General features: G+C 41.4%; 1 protein-coding gene across 5 annotated transcripts in view; it reads right to left on the bottom strand.

The window, feature by feature from the left end:
- Positions 1-2,150: 2,150 nt before the first annotated feature.
- atxn7l1 (ataxin 7-like 1) overlaps positions 2,151-23,776 on the bottom strand; it is a 28,599-nt gene continuing 6,973 nt past the window's right edge. For 2 of the 5 annotated variants that reach the window (XM_084573198.1, XM_084573201.1), the window contains exons 4-13: positions 17,629-17,827; positions 17,050-17,465; positions 14,674-14,756; positions 12,040-12,302; positions 11,282-11,495; positions 10,476-10,601; positions 9,604-10,103; positions 8,938-9,190; positions 4,451-8,611; positions 2,156-3,550 (exon numbers count right to left, since the gene is read on the bottom strand). In XM_084573198.1, the coding sequence (XP_084429324.1) occupies positions 8,594-8,611; positions 8,938-9,190; positions 9,604-10,103; positions 10,476-10,601; positions 11,282-11,495; positions 12,040-12,302; positions 14,674-14,756; positions 17,050-17,465; positions 17,629-17,827 (2,072 nt within the window). In that variant the 3' untranslated portion in view covers positions 2,156-3,550; positions 4,451-8,593. Of the gene's footprint in view, positions 3,551-4,450; positions 8,612-8,937; positions 9,191-9,603; positions 10,104-10,475; positions 10,602-11,281; positions 11,496-12,039; positions 12,303-14,673; positions 14,757-17,049; positions 17,466-17,628; positions 17,828-18,392; positions 18,509-23,776 lie in introns of all 5 variants that reach the window. The other 3 variants (XM_084573200.1, XM_084573199.1, XM_084573202.1) reach the window with 3 other exon arrangements.

The following is a 23,776-nucleotide window of genomic DNA, read 5'->3' as shown; positions in this document are numbered from 1 at the left end:
GCTTTTTAGGAGCCACTGGCGATGCTGGGTGATTCCAGAGGGGCAAAAGGAAACCAAGATGAACAGATTAGGTTGATAAAATCTTGTCTAATCCCCTAACAAGATATTTCAACTGAAGCAAATATTGTAAGTGACAATCATGTACAGGTAATGAAAGTCTACGAACATTAACTATAATCAGATTTTTGTTGATCTTTTCTACAAATTAATGAAAAATTAAAGTATTTTATGATATATAATAATAAGTCTTTTATGACTCTCTATCAATGTTGCCAATCAGCCTCCTTAGATGGCTGATACCTCCTGGAAACCACGTGGCTGCTGCTATAATTATAAATTCAGAAGACGACCCGTGTAGTCATTTTTCATCCCAGCAGGAGTTTCTGAATAAATGAAGACTAAATAAGAACTGCACCTCACTTTGACGTTAACATCGTTTGTTCGGAATCATATTTCTTCCTGGGTGCTTTTCATCTGATGTGCGACTGATGAGATTTGGGGTCGTGTTAAGAGTTAACTGACCACAAGGTGTCAATGTTGTTGGGAATACTTTCTTTTTTTGCTGCGTGTCATTTTGGGCCTATTAATGTGAAAAGCACCGAGGAAAGCGGCGGGTGGAAATGCCTGCTAGATGTCATGCTCAAATAAATCTAATTGGATGTAGTGATTTGTCTGGAGAGCAGTAATACATGGGAGTCGAGCCATCTGTACTTACAGGCACTACTTCAATGCCGCTCAGTGTTCGCCACAGTAGTGTTCAGAAGTTTACACAGGGCTCTGTTATCTCTAATTTAACACCATTATGTTTCTGCCTTATAATCTAATCACAATTGGTTTTGCGTATTGTATTTAGTCTCATTTATTTCAGTTTATATTGAGCTGCCCAGCATGATAACAGGGTGAAATGCACAGTGTGATCCAGACTGAATCTTTCCTTTTAAAAGAAAAATTATGTTTGGTGGTGCAGCGTATGAGCGAGTTTGTAAAACAGCGATCGCAAAAAAAAAATAATTCAGCAGCTCTTTTTGTGGGAAAACTCTCATAAAGACCAGCCTCAGATGCAAACACTGGAGCTATCTGTGGGGCCTCGCATCAAGACATCAACAGACCGTGACCATGCGGTGTCATGAGCTTTCTTTCACTTCCATGTTTTCATGTGTAATTTGTCTTTTCCCACCTCTCCCTGCCGGCTGAGATTCTGTTCCTTTCTGACTCTTGTCACATGCTAACTCGCTTTTTCAAATAAAAGAATTAACATGAGAAAGGCCAAATGATTTTATTTTTTTTTTTTCCTTAAAGGACCTTTTGGACAATTCAACTGTCTTTTGGCATTTTTCCCCTCGCATAATAGATAAAGAGAAGAGCAAAATGTATGTTCTGAAAAAGAGGTTTTCTGATAGTGACTTTTACAAAGTTTTACAGTATCTGAGATTCCTAAACTAAAACTCAGGAAGGTGGACTAGTGTAAAAATACCTGTTGGATTCTCAGCTAAGGCTCCTACATGAAAACAGACCAAGGAAGTTGTTGTTTTAAATCAACAGCGAAGCCAAGATTGCTGAAATTAGTCAAAAATGTCCACAAGAGTTTTTGGAGTAAACACCAGGGTTGGATCAGACTAAACATTGCTGCAAATAAAACTGTGCCTCCACTGAAGTATCTACATATAATCACATTCACACTGATAGTAGGAAATATAAAACAGTTTAAAAAGGTGAGACTTTCATCTGATACAAGAAACAAAGTTAAATTTGTCTACATAGTATAACATAAATTCAGTTTTGGATGTAACAGCACCATTCGGTCTGGTGTGAGCTTATGGCTGCCAACTACAATAAACGTGAGGTCGTCGTGTAATTTCTTTAGTTTTAATGTTATACTATGTTTCTATATTTACCATTACCCCATAATTTTACCTGTAGAGATAGTCGACACTGTGTAGTGTAAGTTTTAGGGGTGGTTAAACTAAATTTTATGCTGCTAAAATAAGGGAAAAGGTGTTCACCCATCTGTTCGTAGCCAGCTGCAATTTCTCCTCGGTCATCGTGTTTTCCTGTAGTTTTATTTTTCATTTGTTCTGTCTCTAGTCATCACGCTGTCGGCCTACAGTCACATCTGACTCAGTCTTGATGACAAACTAGCAGTTCTCTACGACAGTGACAAGAAGAACACGAGTGTGTCAACAACGAGACATTTTTGGGAAAAATGTTGGTAAAAGCATCAAGGAAATACAACCAGGTGTTTAGTGTTAAGGAATTCTTAATTCAACGTGAAATCACATTACTACATTTATGACTTGATGTGCAATAACTGATTCGTCCAGTTACAGTTCACATCAACAGTATTTAAAGAGACGACCTCAAAGATTTTTATTTCAATAAGTTTGTTTCAATTGCCAAATGAGGTACAAAAAGGATGATCCTTACATTTACAGCTTTAGGAACTAGGTGTCTGTGGAGACACATTTCTGTTTGAGAAAGTTGGCAAAAATAACACCATTTGATGGTAGTACTCATCAAAGATGTGTATACACTAATGAAAATAGCATTACGAACCAAGTGGCAACCTTTAGGGTTCAAAAATGAAGCAAATATCAAGTTATGAAAATTTGCAGTTCCCCTAATGGCCACTTGAGGCTGGCTCCAAAGGTGAGTCAATCCCCATAGATTTATAGCAGAAACAATGCGTTATTGAAGGTGGAGGCACTTTTATTAACAGGTGGGGGCTGGCTGTCTCAGGTCACTAACTTACTAAAACTAACCGTTTGTGTAAATGTCAGCAGTCTGTCTCAGCTCTGTTCAGGCTCCGCCCATTTTTGGATGAGCCAGGAGTTAGGCGGAGTTAGGTACGGACAGGATTGCAGCAACTGGAGACATCACAATAAGCTTCACAACTGCTCTTCAGGAAACTTTTGTGTTGCAAAGATTTCATCTTCATCTGTAGTCCATATTATGAACACTGTATTATTATTCTGAAATAGAGCGCTAGTTTGTTTGGACACTTTTAAACTTACCTGTTTGTGGAAGGCTATGTTGTGTTTTTTTCTGCTTTCCAACTGAGCGACAATTCACCACACTTGGATTTCTGAGAAGTAAGGCTAAAAAACACACCAGACAGATTTGTATTTCTGGGAAGTAAGGCTAAAAAACACAACAAACAGAGAACCTCGAGATTGCCACTTTAAATCAGCAAAAAAACAAAGAAAACTAACTTCTGTTTTATTGTTCTTCCTTGATGTTACTTGATGTTACTGAATTCCCACTTTCCCAAAGAATGATCTTTGAGTGCCGCCGCAAAACTCATATCTAAAAAAAGACGTAGCATATTTATCTGGATAGGTTTTTGTGTGTGTGTACTCTCTGAATCCACAACATTACTTTGGCTCATAAAACGTTTTCTTGACCTTTTTCCATAAAACACAGGAGACAGCAAAAGCTCAGTGCTGGGAAAAAAAATGTCTAATTACTGCCTGCAGTGTCCTTTCTGAGGTTGAGTGAGGATTTGTTGAATGACAGTCTCGGGCAGAAATGGAGTCTCTGTCGCCGGTTTTCACTGTAAACAATAATAACATAAAATCAGAGCTACAGAGGGAAAAGGTCTGTAAAATGACACCAGGGAACAATCTGACTTAATGTTCTACCACAAGCTCACATTTCATTTGAACAGAAAATCAGAGGATTATTGAGGTCAAAGGTCAGGGACATCATCACAGGAAATCGGTCTGGGATTCACGCTACGAGATGTCAAACGTTTACCAAGCCAGGGGCTGATAAAGACATGGAATAAAGAATTGGCTTAGAGGAGGACTCTCTTTACGATCTCTGGTTATGCTCTCAATTTTGCGCTCCACAAAATTTGTTTGCGGTTTCATTTGCTTTCCAACATAGGTGATTTGCCTGCAGCACTGTAGTATCAAGAGGGAAAAAATTGTGCTTTTGTGTTATCAGCCTTGAGAGGTGGACCTTGAACTGGCAACAGAGATCCTCTTTCAAAGTTCAGAAGAGCCCTTTTCCGTTAATCAAGGTTAGAATGATGGTGTTGCCCAACAAAGATTGCTTGTTAGAAATTAAAAGCTTTGAGTGAGGTTGAATGCCACGTCAAGTTGCTTTGACTTGAGTGATAACTTTTATTTTGATAGATGGTGGATTAAAAACTAAAAACTAAGCTATTGTAGTAGCGTAGTGAGGCTGTAAGGAGATACAGCACTGCTTTGTGGAGCTAAATGCTAAGGTTAGCATTTTAACATTTGCAACTAAATACAATGTACAACTGAATGCCATCAGTTTTAAACCAAAGAACTGCACAAATATACTATAGCAAATTATGTAATATTATTATTATTACGGGCCTCATGGATATCTGTACCAAATTTTATGTTAATATACTGACATGATATTTCACTACAAGACAAAAACCTGTGAGTGGCCCTAAGAGGAAACATGAGTAGATCACCATAGTCAGCAGGATTGATCCTCTTCTTCCAATAGTGGTTGAGATATTTCAATCTGGACCAAAGTGACTCACAACACCATCACTGAAGCCAGGATGCTAGGGAAAAAAATCATAAAAATCAAAGTTAAATGTCACAAATATTCTCAGACAGGACTTCCGTTTTATATTTTCACAGATGAAAATAGTATTTACAGATGCATCTGCTCAAATAATTTTATGCTTTACACACTATATAATTGAAGCTTTGTTGTGAAACACTGAGAACCAGAGAAGAGGCTTCGGCTCTTGCCCCGTTATACAAAAATATCATGTCAGACACCAACGATAATGAACTGCTTGGACATACGGAAGCATTCAACAGACGTTAGCAGTTAAATATACAAAACATTCCTCAACAGTGGGATTTCAAAATCTGCATTTACAAATAACACAAATCCACTTTCAATCATTTAATAAAAGCTTGGATATAAGACCATTTTTTTTACAGCATGTGTTAAGTTGTTTCAGTGGGGAATCGGCTCTCTAATCCAACTGCAGTTAAAAAGGAATAACCCCGCCCAAAAATCCAACATTTTTTCAAACATTCATTATTCACCACAGTTTAGATCGGATAATAACAACAGTGTGCTGGTTTTAGGGGCCAACTGACCAAGAATATACTCTTCATATTCTTTTACTGTAGTTGCCAGAAAGACTTTTACAAATATATAGTTCTATATATATATATGAGATATTTATATCTCAGATACTTATATAAATAGAAGTTGACTAAAGATCTGGGCAATATGACAAAGTGCAAAAAGATGAAAGGAGGAGGGTTTTAAAAAAAACTGTTAATACCTCCATTAAATTTAACAGCAAATATACATACAACTCCTCTGAAATCAGCATCTGAGATCTCTGTCTCAACTTTAGCTGCAACAAACTGTAACATCCCGTATCGACTATTGTAAAACAGTAAGTCAGGGTGGCTTTTCCCAAAAAACCCTAAGATCTTTAATCTGTGAGGAGATTTTTAGTCATTAAACCAATATAAACCACCACTATACTAGTGTATCTGTTGGTCTCTTATATTAAGTTTGCTGACGTGAACATGTAGAAGCACAACAGGTGACAACTGGCTTTAAAACAGAGAAAACTGTGACAAAAATATGTTAATCCTGTAATTATATTAGCATGTCAGCCAGTTAACTGTACTGTACATAGCGAGTACCCATATAAACCATGTGTATCTACAGCAAAACCAAGACCACCGAGCAGGATTTACTAAACTGATCTAAGCTGTCTGATGATCTCTCACACACATACAGATGAATAAAGTGTCACCATGGGAAGCACTTGGAAAAACAAAACACAAATACAACTGATTATGTACAATTCACTCGTCATTAGTGCCTGAACAAAAACAAATGAGTCAAAGAAGTTAGTTTCCATCGAAAGCAGTTGGCAAGTACCGCGTGAGAGCGTCGTTAGGAGCTCCACACGGCTATAAAGTAAATCAAAATCCCTTCAGTTACTTTAGCTCTATCAACACGGCATGAATGGACAGGCTACTTTTCAGGGATTGTGAAGTTGCCGCTATGTGCTTTTCAACCTATTAGGGCATCTACTATACCACTTAATCACAGCAGATTTCATAAAGTTAATGTTAGCTGTGGACATGAACTGCTATGGAACAAAGATACACAAGATCTGAGCCTTAATCACAAATTTCCCCTTTAAATTTAAGCGTTGTCTGTTGAATCAGCACTTGTGTTTCGCTCAAAAGAAAGGTTATGCTGCAGTTTCAGTAAAGTGGACGACTGAGCTACCAGAGCAGAAATGGTACCTAGCTTGACGAAGGGACAGCTGAAAAGCACGTAAATACATTTTGACCCAGTTCTGACTTGACTTGGAAGATAGAGACAGTTAAAAAATATAGCTTTGAACATTGGAAGAAGTACGAAAAAGGGTGAAACCACAGGCAAACAGGAATGTGGGGCCCTTTATATGAAAATACAAACAGGACCTGGTTTCTCAAAGAAAATCAACATTTGTTATTTAGCAAACATCAGATACACAACACCGGACGTTGAGTACCTATTAGCAATGGTTAGAATAAATACTGGTGACTTTCTGGCCCATTTCCCTTTCTGGTCAACACATTTCTTTTGGGAACAAAGTGGATCCTCAGTAACGACGGGATCAGATTTTTTTCATTTCGCTTTTAGTGCCTAAAACATTTGCATAGTAATATATGCACAACATACAACATGTGAGATATGGTTTAAATGCTCCTGGTAAAGGCATAAAGTATACCTTACATTAAAGGTCCACTGTGTAGGATTTGGTGCCATCTAGTGGTTGGTAATTTCAACTCTTCAAATAATTTTGCAGTTCCTCTAATGGCCACTTGAGGCCGACTCCAAAAGCGAGTTAATCCTCATAGATTTTCATGCTGAAATGCCATTACAGCAAAAATAATATAAGTAAAGGGCATGGGCACAGTTGGTGCCAGGTGGGAGCTGTCACAGGACTGTTTAGATGTCCACCACCTGGCTCAGCTCCATTAAGGCGCCACCTGTTTGCCAGTTTTGGATTAGCCAGGAGTTAGCTGGAGTTAGACACTGCCAAAATGGTGAAGCCTGGGGTCACGGCATTAAGCTTCAAAACCGCTCTCCAGGAAACCTGTGTGACGCCACAGATAGATCACCCATCTTTATATATGGGGCCTGTTTTGAACACAATATCACATCTCTGCAAATAGATGCTCTAAATCCTACACGCAGATTAATTACTTCAAAATTAACCACATATTGTTGTTTTTCTGACAATGCGACCAAACAGAAACGATATAAACGGCAGCCAGTCACAAGGTTCGTATTCGGCTTTGTGCGAGTATCAACTAGCATGAATTTGCTAATGAACAAATTCTTGAAAATTTTGAGAAGCCAGGCCATATCATCATTATTATCAAACACAGAACAAGACATGAGGGCAAAAATACTCCCTCTTTCACGTCATATATATAGTAAAAGGGGACATTATTAATAAATACAAAAATAACAGATATGTACATATTTTCAACAATATGAACTGTAATAATACTTTCAACATTTCTTCAAAATGCCTTAGAATAATTTTTTTTGTTTGCTGAAAAAGTCTGTAGCTCCAACCTCAATGGTCAGTTAGATAACAAACATTATTTCAGAATGATAAATTATTATACAAAAAAACAAGCCATCCAACACCGTAGTAATAATTCCATTTTGGATGCAACTCCATAAGTTTGTGTTTCCTGCAACATTTAAACCAAAGAAAAAAAAAACAGAGCAATCCCCAGATAAAATCAGACTTCTTCCTATGCTGAAATACAATGCATTGACGTGGCATTGTTGGTAACGCGGACATTTTTTCTTCCCTTGTGTGAACAGGTCCTCACGTGGCACTGCTGGAAACGTCAAAGAAGAGGGAACTGAAGGCAATAAGTGCACTTTGAACACAGGCATGCTGGGATGGACAGGGGCTATGGGGGTGACAGTAAGCACAGAAATGGACAAAGGTGTTTGGTACGCAAAGAAAGATGCTAAATGCTGGATAGAACCCAACCAGACCTGCGGTTATTTCTTCTTTCTTTGAGCAAAAATTAATACCAAGAAAAAGACAGGAAAAGCGGTTGGCGGTGGCATTGAAGTGGCGTAGCTGAGTCCTACAGTAGTTGTGTCAGTAGGCCCTTTAATCATCACAGACGTCTTTCCTTGTCACCTGACTTGAAATAAAACTTGAGCTGTCCCCCCCAAAATTTCTACGGCGGCGGTGGTGTTATTAACAATGCCTTGAAAGTGTAAGCCATGTTCCCTTTTCAGAGGATAGGTTTTTGAAATGTTGTGTTTCGAAAAAAAAAAGACCACAACCGCAGCCGATGCCAAGCAACTCTCCAACAGAATGATCCGTGACCGCCAGCCGACTGCAGACGAAGACTTCCGAACCCCGATGTCAAGAGTGGGTGAACTGAACTGCCATTGGATGAACAGGGGGGGTGACGTCCCCGAGATGAAGCAGTCTGATTGGTGCTCTCGTTGGAAGAGTGGTGAGGTCAAAGGTCACAAACGGTGGTGGCCTGAACAGCTGCCCAACATTCTGTCCATGAAACAGGTTTCTCTGTCAGTGATGCAACTTGGCCTGCAGAGAGAGAACAGACACTAATTACTGGACTGTCATCTCTTCCCTATATAGCTTTTTACAACGGGTACAAGAGGTTAGTAGGAATTTAAAGGTCTGTACCTGTGTGATAACACTGCATACAATTATAAATAATCTAATGGCTAACATGGTCATAATCAAATACAAACATGCTGACATATATAAACTCTATATATGTGTGTACTATGTTGCGGGTCAAATTGACCAATATTTGTTGTCTTTGAGGAGCTAAATGCTCTTTGCAGTTTTATGCCAGTATCGGTAGCTTCTTCCAAGTTGAGGTGGTTGAGGTTTGTACAACCTACCTGTCCTGGGGACTCCGGTCCTGAAGCCAGTATCCCGCCACTGTCGTTTCCTTTCCCAAATAGACTCTCTAACCCGCTTGGTCTGCTCAGCTTATTGGCCTTCCCCCTATAGGAGCTGGGACTTCTCCTCTTCCTCCCCTCGGCTCCTCCCCCATAAGCTAAGGGTCCCGTGGGGGGAGCCATGGGCTGATGTGTGGCAGAGGAAGGTTCCCTGTTGGGCGAGTATGGTATACTGGTGGTGCCAGGTTCTCGACTAGAGAGGAGCAGACGAGAAAGAAATGACGCACAGAAAACTCCAGCGTAATATGGACATGGTTTGTTACAGTAATGCATAATTTTGATGAGGGCCTAACACCTGTCACCACAGCCTTTGTACTCTTTGTTCACACACTGTTCAACTTTTAATGAATTACCCTTTTATGTGTTTTGCCTGTGTACTGTGTCATGTGTTGAGCTGAGCTTGTATTGTCTTATTGTGGCCCTGGCTACAATAAAAATCTCCCCTGTACAGCCATAAAAGATAATATGAATTTAACAGCTTGACATTTTAAACAACTCCTTTCATTCTGTCCTGAATACAAAGATCACACTTTCAACCAGTTTCAAGATCTTGGACTCATTAAGAAAGTTTATTACCGTCTAAACTTTAAAAAGCTCTGGACTCACCTGTTGTGAGAGTTGTGGCTTTGAGACCCATCAGCTCTGGACAGCCAATCCTCTGATCCGCTCCAAAGCCCACTATCCCCACGACTGAGTCCCTTTTTCCTGGCTGGGGAGGCAGCTGCCCCCCCTGAGCCTTGTAACGTTGGATGAAAGCTGCTGCCGTTCCTCTTGTGATTATCCACAGTCGGAAACGAGGAAGATGCCGATAAGGAGGAGGAAGGGAGGGAAGAGTCTTTTCTCTTCTTTGATCCCCCTGCAGGGTCCTCCGTGTCTTTGGATGGGCGACTGCCTTTATGCGTGCCATTACGCGATTTTGCCAGCGCAAAAACTTGGTGTTGCGGGGAGTCTCTGATGTTGAACACTCCTGGCGTGGATGCAGACTGAGGAAACATGGCGGTGTAGGACTGGGAGTTGAAGAGAGGGGAGGTGGGAGAAGGAGCCTGCTGTAAAGTAATGGAGGAGGTACCAGATGGGGAGAGAAGGCTATCGGCAGCCAAAGGCACCTTCCTGAAATACAAAGAACAGGATATTTGAAAGGAGAAAAGAACAATAAAGATGTTTGATTTCCAGAGTAGACTGTGCTCAACCGTAAGTACCAATCAATATGCTGTATTTTACTGAACAATGGTTTTCTTGTTTATAGGCAGTTCTGTATAGATTTCCTCATCTGATTACATCTGCCTCTTTAAATAGCAGCTACTAATCTGGTTGATATTAATGAATATAATATCCTCCAAATTATTTTTACAGTTTTTGTTTATATATTTTTTAATCATTACATGCAGGCAGACACATTATATTTTCCCTTTTTGTTGATATCCTGTAGTTATTAGATGTTTACGTCAAAGAAAAATTAAATTTAGTTTGACACAAACTTGCCTCCACATCTGCGCGTTGAGGTGCTTCTCCACCATGCTCTGGAGTGCCAGCCTCATCCGGTCCCATCGCCTGTCAAACACGTAGTGGCCCCGTCCCAGGAGCCGACTGTTGAATACGCAAAACTGGGAAGGGACACAAAGAGAAAAAAAGAAAAGAATGTGTAAAGGGGGTAAAGGGGGTAGTAAAAAGGGACAGTATAGATTTTATGTGATGTCTGATTCATTTTATGTCTCGACTGTGCGTGTTTTCTGATGCTGTGAAATGGTCAGACCTGGTGCTTCTTTTCCATTTTGAAGGAAACAGTAGGACATTTTGTGAAATACACAAACGTAGAGTCTCAGCTGCTTACTTGGCCAAATGCCAAAATACACCAGAAAGTCACCGCTCCCCATTAACTAACTGATGAAAAATGTGCATATAACCAGCTGTAAAGCCACAACATTTTGCACCTCACTAATTATATGGATTAAACATATTTAAAGGTGCTGGTAGGTAGATGAGGCGGAGGTAGTCTCGCTGCTCAGACTTTATATTTAAAACATTACGAGCAATTCCTTTCAAGTGTAACATCCAGCCACGCTGATCCTGAAACCAAACTAACACACAAACATTAAACTGAAAACACTTGATAAAAGCAACACCTGAGGCTGAATGCCAACAGCAATAACTCTTCTAAATGGACTATAAAAGCAGACCCCGCGGGGTAAAAATGGGAATTATTGCCTCAAAGTTGGGCGAATGAGTACTGAATGTCCAGAGGTTATGGACGGAAAACGTCTGGCAGTGTAGCATTAGTATTTACCCCTAAAGGCTGTGGGTGATGGCTGGAGTAGTGAAGGGCAGGTCTGTCAGTGTCCTCTGGAGTCTCTGGGTCTCCCTCATCGCTTGAAAGTCGACTGCTGTCTCCTGCTGTTGCTGCCCAGCTGTGGGGAGACGGCACTGGGTTAGGGGCTTGGGCTGGAGGTGCTGCTTGGAGCAGAGTACTGGAAGTGGAAGAGGAGGAGCTGCCTAGAATCCTGGAATGGAGAAAGGGAGAGAGAGAGGTGGATGAAGGGGTAAACAAGTGGAATTATACTGACTAAAAATATGTTAGAAAAGTTAGAAAATTAAAGCAATATAGAGGAAGAAAAGGAAAGGACAGAGGAATGGAAAATAAAGAAAGGAAGGCAGGCTGCTTCAGTGGCAAGTGGCCTTTTTTTTTTTTTAAACAGGATCATCGTCTAAATACAAACAGGAAACTAATTCCTCATAACACTTTAACAAGGGCTGACTTTTACTCCATCCCTATTAGCAATCTGTGTTTACAGCATCCCCTGGTGGAAAAAAATATGACGAGACAAGGGCACATCTGTCAGAAGTCATGTTTGGACTGTTGAAAAACAGCAAAGAAAATGTCTTACTGTTAAACCGACTGCTTAAATAACCATAAAAGTAAAACTAAATAATGCTTAAATAAATAAGCATTGACTTATGTTCAGATTGAACCTGAAAAATGTGGCTTCCATTACCAGAAACTAAAAAAAAAAAAGGAGTTGGAGCCCCGACACTAACGTATCCTACCTAGGTATGTGTGCATTCGCCAGCCGCAGCTTCAGCGTGGAGAGTGGTCGTCCATTGGGGCAGTGAGACTTGCTGGGACTCGCGGCCTCTTGTGATGTGATACTCTGGTTGTAGCCTTCTTTCCCTCCCTGCGCCCCATCCTTGTCTTTCTCCTTCTCTTTCGATCCCTCCTTCTCCTTTGCACGCCCCTTGTGTTCGGCCAGGAGGATGTCAAAATGCTTCCTTCTCCCGGGAACGGCCCGGCGGTGGGTTAAGGAGTGAGTCTGTCAGGGTAAAAATAATAAATAAAAGGTTAGCAGCAGTTTCATACTTCTTGACCTGCAGACTAATAAGTGATAAGAAATATTAGGTTATTTCCAGAGAGACTTTGTAAATGAAAATATTGATCCGTGAAGAACTGAATGTAGCGCACACATTCATCAACAGGCCTGATGATGTACCCAGAGAGGTTCTCTGGTTTCATGATAGTTTCCACAATACTGGAAACACATTAACGCAGTTAAATACTAACTTGTAGATCCTTCCATGTACTTCAGTAGGGAACCAGCAGCATCAAACAACAAAATGTGTTGGAGAGGTTACTGATTCACTGGTTTTAAGCAGTATGGCAACTATTCTTTCTGTCATCATTCACAGGAAATACTGATTGCTGGGGGCCCATCAAACAAAAAGCCTGAAACATTAATATATTATGAGTCCAACCATTGCAAACCTGGTACTGTATTGGTGCTAGACAGAGCTTTACAGATGAGTGTCTGTGTGTTGTAGAAGTCCAGAGTTAAAAATATGTGTAACAACTGGAAATGTAGTCTATCCATGTCCGTGTTCATGGTGTAGTCGCTTTAGAGTCGTCTCTACCACAGAAAAGAAAAGACTAGACAAAGAAATGATTTGCATAGGGCTACGTTTTATTATGTGGTCTGTGCCTTTTCATTACTTGTTTTCTTTTTTCTTTTAAACATGCTTCTGATGTTCAACTCCACAGTGGTTGTGCCCTTTCTGGTGCAAGCCAACCTTACCAATCAGAATTCAACCAAAGCGTGGTGTCCACGCCCAGTGCCCTTACACAGCTTCCATATTAGTTGATTATTCCCATAATCCTGCACTCTGTGTAGACGAAATGCTACGTTTACAGACACCAACATGTCACCATGAATCAGCCTTAAAAATGCAACCGGTCACCAGTTCAAATCTGAAGTAATGCAATGCCAGTACTTGTCTTCGTGTCCATCTACTTTTCCTTTTAGCAAGGTGAAGAACTGCGACAAGGACAGTGTGAGACATGTGGTTTGACACAAAGGTAGAAAATATGGTGCTGGGATTTTCTCACAGTTGGATTTTGGAGAAATGTTAAAAATTGGGGCCCAAAGAAAAGTTTTAGTCCAACGAAATTTCACTTTGTGATTAATGACAAGTTATGTTATTAAAAATGTCATAACAGCTCTGATGGAGTTTCACAGTATAAACCTGGAAACTTGGTGTAAAAGCTTATATGCAGGAGGTGTAGAAGATCACACAAAATGATGCCATTCATGACATTACTGCTGCAATGTCACGTACATACATGGGGCACGACATCATTTCTGCTGCTGAGCGATGATGCAGGTTTTTATTAAATTCAAAGGAGGCAATCTAACACACTGCCAGCTGTGGGCAACAAACAGCATCAGTTGGTCTACTAAGGTTTCAGCAAAATCAAAAGCGACATAAAGCGACGCCAGAAAAACATCACTGTAGGATTCAGACATGAATCTAAAGTTGCGGTCACAATAATAGCCGAATGTTCAAAGACCTTTCTACATATTATGAAACCGATATGATAGGGAAAAGAGTAAAAGTGAGATGAAAGTTAATTTGTGATTTGTGATGTTGGAGAGTTATGTGAAAGCTGACTAAAGACACACAAAATCAGGCTTTTGTGCTCGCTGCAATTTTCATTCTGACCCACTCTGTGCAGAAACGTGAAGCTGAAACCCCTGAAAATTGCTCCGCTCACTGTAAAAAGATACTTTACTGACTGTAATACACCCGTGAGCTGTATGTCCCGTAATGTGCAACAAAAGATCCCCTTCATTCCCGCCACACGTACAAGCACATGTGCGCAGTCCATGGAGAGGTAGGCAGGATTATTTTGACCAACCACTACAAAGAACATCAACAACCTCCTCCCGAATACATCAACACAGTAGCCTGAAACATCTTTAATTACTTAATAACCAGTTTGAAGTGATTAGTAAAGCTCGGTAGAGGTAATTAAAGGGCAGTAAAATAGAGTATTACTGCTAAAAGATGTTGTAGCCTCATCCAACATCTATAATTACCTCATCAAGGGAAGTGTAGGCCCTGTAATGCCTCAGCACTGCTACCCAGCATTAGCTGAGAAATTGGAAGAGCAGACACGCGAGAGAGGCAGACAGAGGGGTAGATAGGATCATATCTGTGGTTGGAGTCCTTCTGCAGTGATGTAAGTGAGTCCTTCAATATTATTACTCTCATAAACAAACAAAGCTGCTTTTCTGGTCAGTCGGCCTCAGGCAGGAAGTAGGAGGAAGGCTGAGAGACTGTTACTGTCTCCACAGAAAATTACACAGAGGTGGAGAGAGATTGTGTATTTGCGTGCGTTTGTTTTGTTACCTTGCAGGTGAGGGACCGCGTGCAGGGTCGTTTAGTCTCGGGGTCCTGCACTCCACAGTGCTTGTTAGGATCAAACACTCTCCCTGTAAAACATCCACACAGACGAACATTAGACTGAAAGGCCATCAGCGGGTAATTTCTTCCTTCCTTCCTTCTTTCCTTCAAATATCAAATCACATCTGATGGCAGTGGGAGCACTGCATTAGCATGAATGAATTCATTTGCATATTTTGAGACAGCAGTTCACTCATGTTCTTACTCATGTTTTTTTTATTTTTTTATGCACATATTCCTTTATTCACTCTCATTCGGTTTAGTTCGAAGTCGATGACTATTCTGACATTACTGACAGCATTTCCTGTATCAAATATATACCCTTAGTTATACCATGTGATCACCCCCCGCCCCCCAATACCTTCATACAGTGACGAATCATTATTGACGGGGTGAATAATGATTCGGGGTTCCCTCCTCTTCGTCTTTGAGGTTTACTATAAAAGGATTCTTTTCACTATCAAAACCAGTTGCCAATCAAGATTGTAAAGATACTTCATACAGCTGTTTTCCACTAAATGCTTCAAAGCTGTAATCAATATTTTATATAGCCCAGAGATTAATTATATGTATTTTAAAAGATTTTCTTTTTTCTTTTTAACTGTTTTGGATTTTTTTTCTCAACATAATTGTTTGGTTCTTTGATACTCTATTCCATAAAGTTGTTAAAACCCAGCGTATGCTAGCTGACCAACACCAACAAGGAGAAATTAGCAGCAATAAAGCTACATAACTCTGCCAGAAATAGATGAAAACCAAACCAATAGTCCCCAGACTTTTAGCTCTGATTTAGTTTCAAACTTTTTAGATGTTGGTGGAAACGGACAACAAAATTCAAGTTCGTTTTCTCTTTTGTAGAATTTATTTATAGACTATGGTCGGTTTAAAACTTTGTCATGTTGCTATCAATAATGCAGCCAAACATTTAACAGCTGTATCAAGTCGATGAGTCTGTAAAACTTAAGACGAATAAACAGCTGTAATTCTCTCAACAAAGCTTAATTCTCCTGCAAAAATAAGAAGTTGCAAAACAAAGTAAACTATCTGTTTGAACAGTTTTATGGGTAAACAGCTAAATGCCAAATGTAAGTGAGGTCACGAAGCCCTTAAAAAAACTTGCCAGTTTCCTTCGCAATCAACAGTGGCGAGATAACTGCCCACGAGCGCAGAGAGACAGACCTTTGTTCTACCACGCAAACTGGCCGGCCAACAGCAGTCAGCAGGTTATCTTAAACAGCGTTACTGTCAGAGGGCTGTAATCTTGTGCTGGCCTTTCCTATAATCCCTGTAATCTTTCTGTGTTTGCAGAATGTGACGACAGGTCCCACAGATACAGCGAGAGCAACAAACACGCACTTACGCATAAACAAACTCACATGCGCACTCAGTTTACACTAACTTTGAAAAAGGAAGTCGAGAGAGAGAGAGATAGAGGAAGACGAGCAGCATGAACGCAGGCCCGAGAGAAGACACTGATGAGAAAGGGAAACCGAACAACACCAAAAGCAGAAGGACAAGATGAGCGGGGGCAAAAGAAAATAATGAGAGTAAACGCTGAAGAGGAAGTAGAGGAGCGTGTCAAAGGAAGAATTAGAACAGAGTGTGTGAGAGAGAAACGACGAGGTCGAGGCAGGAGGTGGAGAGTGAGCAAATGAAAAAAAAATAGAGACGCAGGAGGTGGGGAAAATCTTTCAAGGAGACAAGCAGCTTTTTGGCAGTGGGAGCTCCTGAATTAAAGGGTGTAAATCAGAGGCTCAGAGCACGACGATACACAGCACAAACGGAGAGAAAGACGACAGAATGGAGACGGAAAAGCTGGATAGAGAGAGACATTGTACACAAAAAAACATACCCTGAAGCATCCATCACAATCCTTCCTTTTCACTTTTTTATTTGCGGATGTTTAACTCGTCTGTAACAGTTTTAATTTCAGGAAATATGTTTGGAAGCTTGAAAGAATGCTTTGGTAGACAGACAAGGAGTGGTGTTATTAAGAAGTTGAGAAATATCATGAGAGCAGTGTGGGGATAGAGAAAACAAAGTCAATAAAATATGGAGATTCCAAGACTCACTCCACCACTGTCCTATCTGCAGCCAAACATGCAGGGTGGAAGCTCTCCAAAGGATATTGAAACAAGAAATAGCGAGAGAGCTTGTGAGGGTGTATGCATGCATGCATTAAGGTAAGAACTATTATGTAAAGCTTAGGCATTTAAGGCGCAAGGGCAGAATTATTTATCTCTCCCACCACAGGAATGCAAATAGCCTAAAACACAGAATCAGTGCATGAATCACTACAGAACATCATTTCTTAGGACTGACCTGAAAGCCTCCTGTGTGACTTGGAGGCAGTCTTAGTCCCATTCTGGTGCTTCTTGTCCAGCGGCGATAATGACGACAGCGCTGGCAGAGGAACAGACCGGTGAGAAGGCGAAGGTGACAAGGAGGGTTTTCGATCCAGAGGAGAGGGAGACGGTGTCGCTCGCCTGTCCAGTGGGGAGCGCGCCGGACTGGGCCGCCTATCCAGAGAGGATGGAGACGCGGTGGAGCGCGGTGTGGGCGGCCCGCTGCTGCCCCGGCCGTTAGTGAGTTTTTCGCTTGAGCGCTGGGAGGAAGGGGGTGTGAGGGACGCAGGTTTGTGAGGGGAAGGGGAGGAAGACGTGAGGCGTATATGCGATGCCGAGTCGCCCCGGCTGAGGCAGGGCATCTTCTCCAGGCTCACGACTGGTAGAGATACGCTGAAGGAAAGAAGGAGAGTATAGGACAAAGTACGTGTTAAAACACGGTGCAAACAGGATGTGAGCAGCAAGGAGCACTTTACTGGACTCTGGCAGCTCTTAAAATGTTCTCTGGATGCGAGTAAAAATTTAATCACATTAAAAAATATATGCGAGCACACACCATGTCTTGTTCCGTGCCCCCTTCGGTGGGTAGACAGCAAGCGGTGCCTTGTTGAAGCGGGAGTGAGGGTAGTCTTTAGGGACCCTGAATGCCAGCGTGTCCCCAGGACTAGGAGCCACAGCAGGGGCCACTGCAGGTGTTTTGGGCTTCATGGGAACCAAGGGGCTCCTGGAGGGGACTGGGGAGCTGTGCCGCTTCTCTGCAACAGGGTCAAGACAAAAACAGAGACAAAGACCGTATGTGTAAGGTCAAACACATGCATGACACACACAAAATACATCACACACTTACAAACAACACGATCATGCAATGTTAGTGGGTGCTTTTGGTTCTGGGTGCTTTTTTTTTTTTTTTTAAATCTAACTTGTATTCAGTTAGTACTGAAATAGTACTGAGCATAGCGTTCTGTCTAAACCAACTTTTTTTTAAATGCTGCTTTGATGCCAGATTGCTGTGTTGTAACACAGTAGAGAGCCAATCTGTGCCAGGACGGTGAACGAAGTATTTACAAATCAATTTTGTGCACTTTCCCTCTAATTAGCAACATGCCAGGCACCATCTGAAGTGTCCTTGCGAGATGAAACGTTACTCTGTGACGTTCGAACAAGAGCCAGCTATTATAGTAAAAACCTTTTGACCCAGATCTGATCAGAATGCACAAGTGAAAAAGATGCTGAGACACAGAGGGGAAACGCAGAGGGGGAGTAAATCACAAGGCTGTCAGGGGAGGGGGAAAAGAGGAGAGGAGAGGAGCTTCCACTTACGGTTTTTGCTATGCATGTCTTTGTGGGAGCAGGGTGGGTTGGGGGGTTTGGGGGTGTGTGATCCAGGACTGATCTCTCTCTGTGTCTGTCTCACAGGGAAACTATACCCCAGCTACCTAAATGAAAACAGAGGGGTGAACACGTCGTAAACAGACAGTAAAATCGGGTTTAGGAGTTAGGCGTTGTTGTATCGTCTTCTGTTCACACTTGAAAACAAAGGATGTAGCTCTTAAAAGTACACCTCTTCTACGGGCTGCTTCAGAGGAGAAGAACTAACATCTGCAAGAGCTACAGACAGGTAAGCTGTCAAAAAGCAGATGTTAATTTTGGATGAGATTAACTGTCGCGGTTGACTGAATTTCCTGTCTGCTGATAAGAATCAAAGACAACAGGGAGAAGTAAAAGAAAAGAAAACTAAAAGAGAGGAGCTCAGATAGATTTTACTAAATTTTAAACCTATTTTCAGTGTTAAACAAAAAAAAAACCAGCCAAGTCCTTATTTGCACTTTGAAATATACGGGTACATTCGCCAACAAACAAAACAGCACATGCCTTGCACCTTCCGCACACATGTGCAAAAAGGCAGCCACAATTAGAGATCAAACTCATCAAGCCCACAAACACTCTATGTTCTCAAACACTTAACAGAGACTCTCAGATTTAGCCCATTTGACAGAGTGTCTGACCAAGCTCCAGCTAAAATTACTCTCCGAAACAACTGTACTCACAAAACACTATGCAAAGTTTCAAAAGTTATATTCAGACGGGCAATTTTTCTACTTTTTTAGATTAAGATTTCTGACTTTCAAACGTTCAAAACATTTTACTTTCAGTTTCAAATTAAGGCTTGAATTCTGCTAACTAACACTGACTAAGACATACATCCACAACAATCATTTTGTAATGCCGTACAGCAAATGTGGAACTGTGACAAGTTAACTCAGCATGAGAAATCAACAATTTACACTTTTTACACGAACGTTTTGTTATGATATGATATTAAGTGCGCTTTAGAAGTGCTGGTAAGTGCATTTTGTTAGCGTCCGACAGAGACGGGCCAGCTGTTTCCTTCATTGTCTGCTGTGATGCTAAGCTAACCATCTCTTAGCCATAGCTTTGTGTATACTGCACAAAAAGCACTGAAGTCATGCTTTACCGAGTAAGAAGCATCAGGTGAATGTGTGTAACGGCTGGGTGTGTGTCACAATGCTGAAGAACTCTTTAATGAGTGTAGTAATAGGCTCCTAACAGGATCACAGTTGAAGAACCGGGCTGAGCCGACAGAGCGTGTGTGTTTGCTTAAAGTGCATGAGTGTACACAAAAGTGTGCTGCAGGTGACCGGGTGTGCACATTGTGTCTTTGAGTACTAATTAACAAATGAATGTGTGTGTGTAGAAGAGGTGAGTGTGTCTATGGCGAAATGCAAAGAACCCTTATGTTGCAAGAGTATTTGTGTTTATGTCACAGATATAAAATATATGCACGGTGATACAGTATGCACACAGAGTGGAGTGCATACATTAGTATTTGTGAGAGCATAATTTGCATGTGTGACTGTGTGTGTGTGTGTGTGTGGCAGGTGTGTAAATAAGCCACTGGAGGCAGACAACCAGGAAGGCAGCTGTATTCAGAGTAGCAGGATCAAAGTCCAGAGTCCCCATTCACAGGTATGCAGCCACAGCAGTGCAGATTTCACACATTAAATCACACATTATTTCACACAGTTTCACACACCAGACACACACACCATTTTAGTCAAAACAACTGTGCACTTAACTGAAACTGCACTGTAGGAATAAACATGGAAAATGGTAACTAATACTCTCCAAATTCAGTGTTTTCTCATTTTCCCTAGACAGGAATAAGCAAATAAAGAAACAGAATTAAAATGATATACGATATCTTGCAGTTATTTTGGCAATAAGAAAGTTACTCAGTACTCTGTGGACCAACTCGATCTAATATTTAAACTCAGTGGAATACTTTGTTTTATTTGAATTCTTGTTCATTTACATGTATGCATTACATGTTGTATGTCAAATATTAATAAGTGACAATTTCTGAAAAAAGATTTAAACCAAATTTTACAGCCAGTACATCCATATGTGCAGTGAGACAGAACTCAGACATATTATGTTTTGTAAAAGATCTTGTCCCGGGACTACAGAGCCAGTTAGGAGCTACACACACTGATTTACGATACATGGACAAATGCCCAGGCAAGGTCACTAAGCCACTCGACCACAAGGGCACCCTCCCTACTACACTCTCCAGCCTGCCTGTTGTTATGGCAATGCCGAGAGCCCAGCCGGCTCCCGATTGGCCCACGGCTCATCTTGTGGGCGGGGGCTAATGGATGATGAGGAAGCAGAGGCTCTCGGAGCTCAGCTGGGTTTGTTTACATTGAGGAAGAGAGAGAAACTGACATGAGAAAATACAGAGAAACATCTCTGTGGACTCTAAGGCATGTTGTTAATTCAGCGTGAAGTCAAAAGCAGCTGTTTTAAAAAACTAGTATATTTAAAGCGCTGGCAAAAACATTGACATTTGTGTTATCAAACATATCAAATATCATAAAAAGTGACAACATAAGCAATAATTAAATTAAACAACCTACGAGTGGAAAATATGCAGTTCTAAGACCGGCAACAACAGAAGCTAGCTGTGGGTTGTTATATCAATGCAGGTCTTTCAGTAAACAGCTAACAGGGACTGTCAGCTCAAGAGTTGGAAAGATTTGTCTTTTATGTGAAAGAAAGGCTGATTTTGATCTAAAGCCTTAACCCCGAGATAACTGACCATAAGCTCTGCAGAAGAACTAAAAGCCATACTATAAGCTTGGAGGGTTACGGTGAAAAACATCCTTGTGAGCAGCTGTTGGGAATGAAGAAATGTGCACAACATTGCTATTTTACACAGGGACTATGCACTAAGAATCTAGAAAATAAACTAATAAGTGATAAATTATCTCCAAAGTAATAAATAAGCAAGTAAATAAGGACATTTTGGTATGCAGAAATATACCCTAGGTTAGGTCTAGTTTGTGCTCACAAACTTGAATATAAAAGGCCCTTATCCTGAGATGAAGTTGCACTTTTTTTCTTAAACACCACAAAAACTGAAGCTGTACAGTACCAGCCTGGCATTTTAATAGCCAGTCCCTCAGTTAATTCCTCACATACAAGCCAAGCTTCAACAACAAAAACACAGCTGTTGAGCGAGCACTGCCACCGGTAAACGAAACTCAACACAGCTTCTGTGGTTAAGGCCTTAACTTTCCAGCAACAGCCAGACAGCGTGTGAAACGAACAACCACACCAAAGCCCAGACGCACGTAGCTTAACAGAGGCAAACTCAAACACAGCGACAACCCAAACAAGTTAAGAGTGAATGAAAACTAAAAGGCAACGGGGACTGTTTTGATCTGCTTTAGAGCTCAATTAATGCAGCACTACCGAGTTAACGTTGGAAGGCGAGCAAAGAGAGACAGAGGCCCCCACTAACGGCAACAACATGACCCCTTTCATCATGCACTCGACTTACTTGCACACAGCAGGCCACGAGCAGGAAAGAAGGTTAGCAGAGACGGGGCTCAGAAGAGAGGAGGAAATCATAGTAGATGAGAGTGGAAAGGAATGCGCTGAAATATCTGCACATGCTGTGGATACTCAATTTATTTAAACACACGGCATCAAAAGATTATTATGCACGCATAACACTATGACTTGTGAGTCCTGCATCCTTATTATAGTGTTTCAGTGCAAATCAATACCTTGTATTAATAACTACACTTGCCCTAATAAAACAAAAGTTTCAGTCATTTTTACAGACTGATATTCACTCACGAGCGTTAAAAACTACTTCTTTGCACATTTTTTTTCTTCACAGGCTCACAGGAGCAAGCGTGGCACCAACAGTGCCAGCGTGAAGGATTTAGCTGATATCCCACTGGGCCACTTATGCTAAGAATATACATGCTTTCCTTACTCTAAGGAGATTTAAATAAACAAATCTACAAAATGGAGCATGTCTCAGATGTATAAAATACAGAGTATCTTAACCTTTTAGAAAAGAAGGCGGGACATATTATATATTATATATATTTTTCAGTGCAGGCTTTAGTTTTAATGTATGACTGCTCTCTTTTTCAAACGCAGCAAAAATGAGCAGCAAACTGGGCGTGTATAACTAGGAGTCACTGACCCCTGAGGCAGCCAACCCCCTTCTCCTACTCAGTTTGAGTCTGTGAGTGTGTGCAGGCATGCATTTCTATGTATGTAAAGCCCCACTGCTGCAGTTCTGATGCACAGGTCAAGCACGAAAGCTAATCCCATGATGGATACACATTTAAAAACAAATACAAGGCCGATGGAATTAATAAAAAAAATACTACTCAGGGTCACATCTTTAAAATCCCCAGCGGGGGACAATGGCACTGTGCTCGTGAGTTTCCTACAGAGACATGATGAGAATGTGCAACAATAGGAGGAAATGCACGAACAGTCTTAGGACTATCTTGACAGGGTGAGTTCCTAGGGGCGATCCACTCAGCAGAGGTCAGGAGGAACATTTTTCATGTCATAACACGGGGCAGGGCAACTTTGAGAATGCATTTTAAAATCTGCAACTGCACAGTGTGATAACAGGGTCACAGCAATACAATTAAATCATTAAAAACATAAAAATTACATGATGAAATGTGCGGAAAAAGTTCTAAACACCTAACTTTTAATCTACTCAGCGTGTGACTTGGCCTGCTGGTCTACTACAGTCCCTAACTGTTAGGATGTTTTGGCCCGAGGATGATATTATTTTACGGAGAGCTCTCAGGAGATCCCCAGTCCGGACCGTGCATGTGTGTGCGCGCGCATTTCAGACCTGTTGTCACCCAACTGTGTGTGTGTGTCAGCAAGTAAAAAACCTGCCAACAAGAGGGGGGCTGCAGGGTGCAGGGTGCAAGAGCAGGGACAAAACAACAGCGGCTGCCAGGAGTCTATGAGTGTGTGTGTGCGTGTGTGTCTCACAATACCGCTAACCTCTTTTGGCTCAGAAACAGAAAGTGAGAATGTGCGTGTGTGTGCATGCAACTCCACTGGCCTCTCTGCTCACAGGGAGATGTGTGTTTGTGTGTGTGTGTGTGTGTGTTCATTAAGCGTGACCATGTGTCCCCCCCCCCCCGCCCCTCGCTCAAGCAGACGGCTCAGGCTGGTGCACGAGCCGCCAACAGAAGGAAGCAGCAACAGCAGCAGCAGCAGCAGCAGCTCGCGGGCAGATGCGAGCGCGCTCAGTGGAGCCAAAGTCAAAAACAAACAAGAGGTAGATGGATGGGGTGGAGGGCCAATGAGAGCTGACGCAGCGCTTTCAATAAGAAATACAGCCTCCT

This window comes from Chelon labrosus, assembly GCF_963514085.1.
Source record: "Chelon labrosus genome assembly, chromosome: 23".
NCBI classification, from domain to species: domain Eukaryota; kingdom Metazoa; phylum Chordata; class Actinopteri; order Mugiliformes; family Mugilidae; genus Chelon; species Chelon labrosus.
This window is presented reverse-complemented; position numbering and strand designations above follow the sequence as displayed.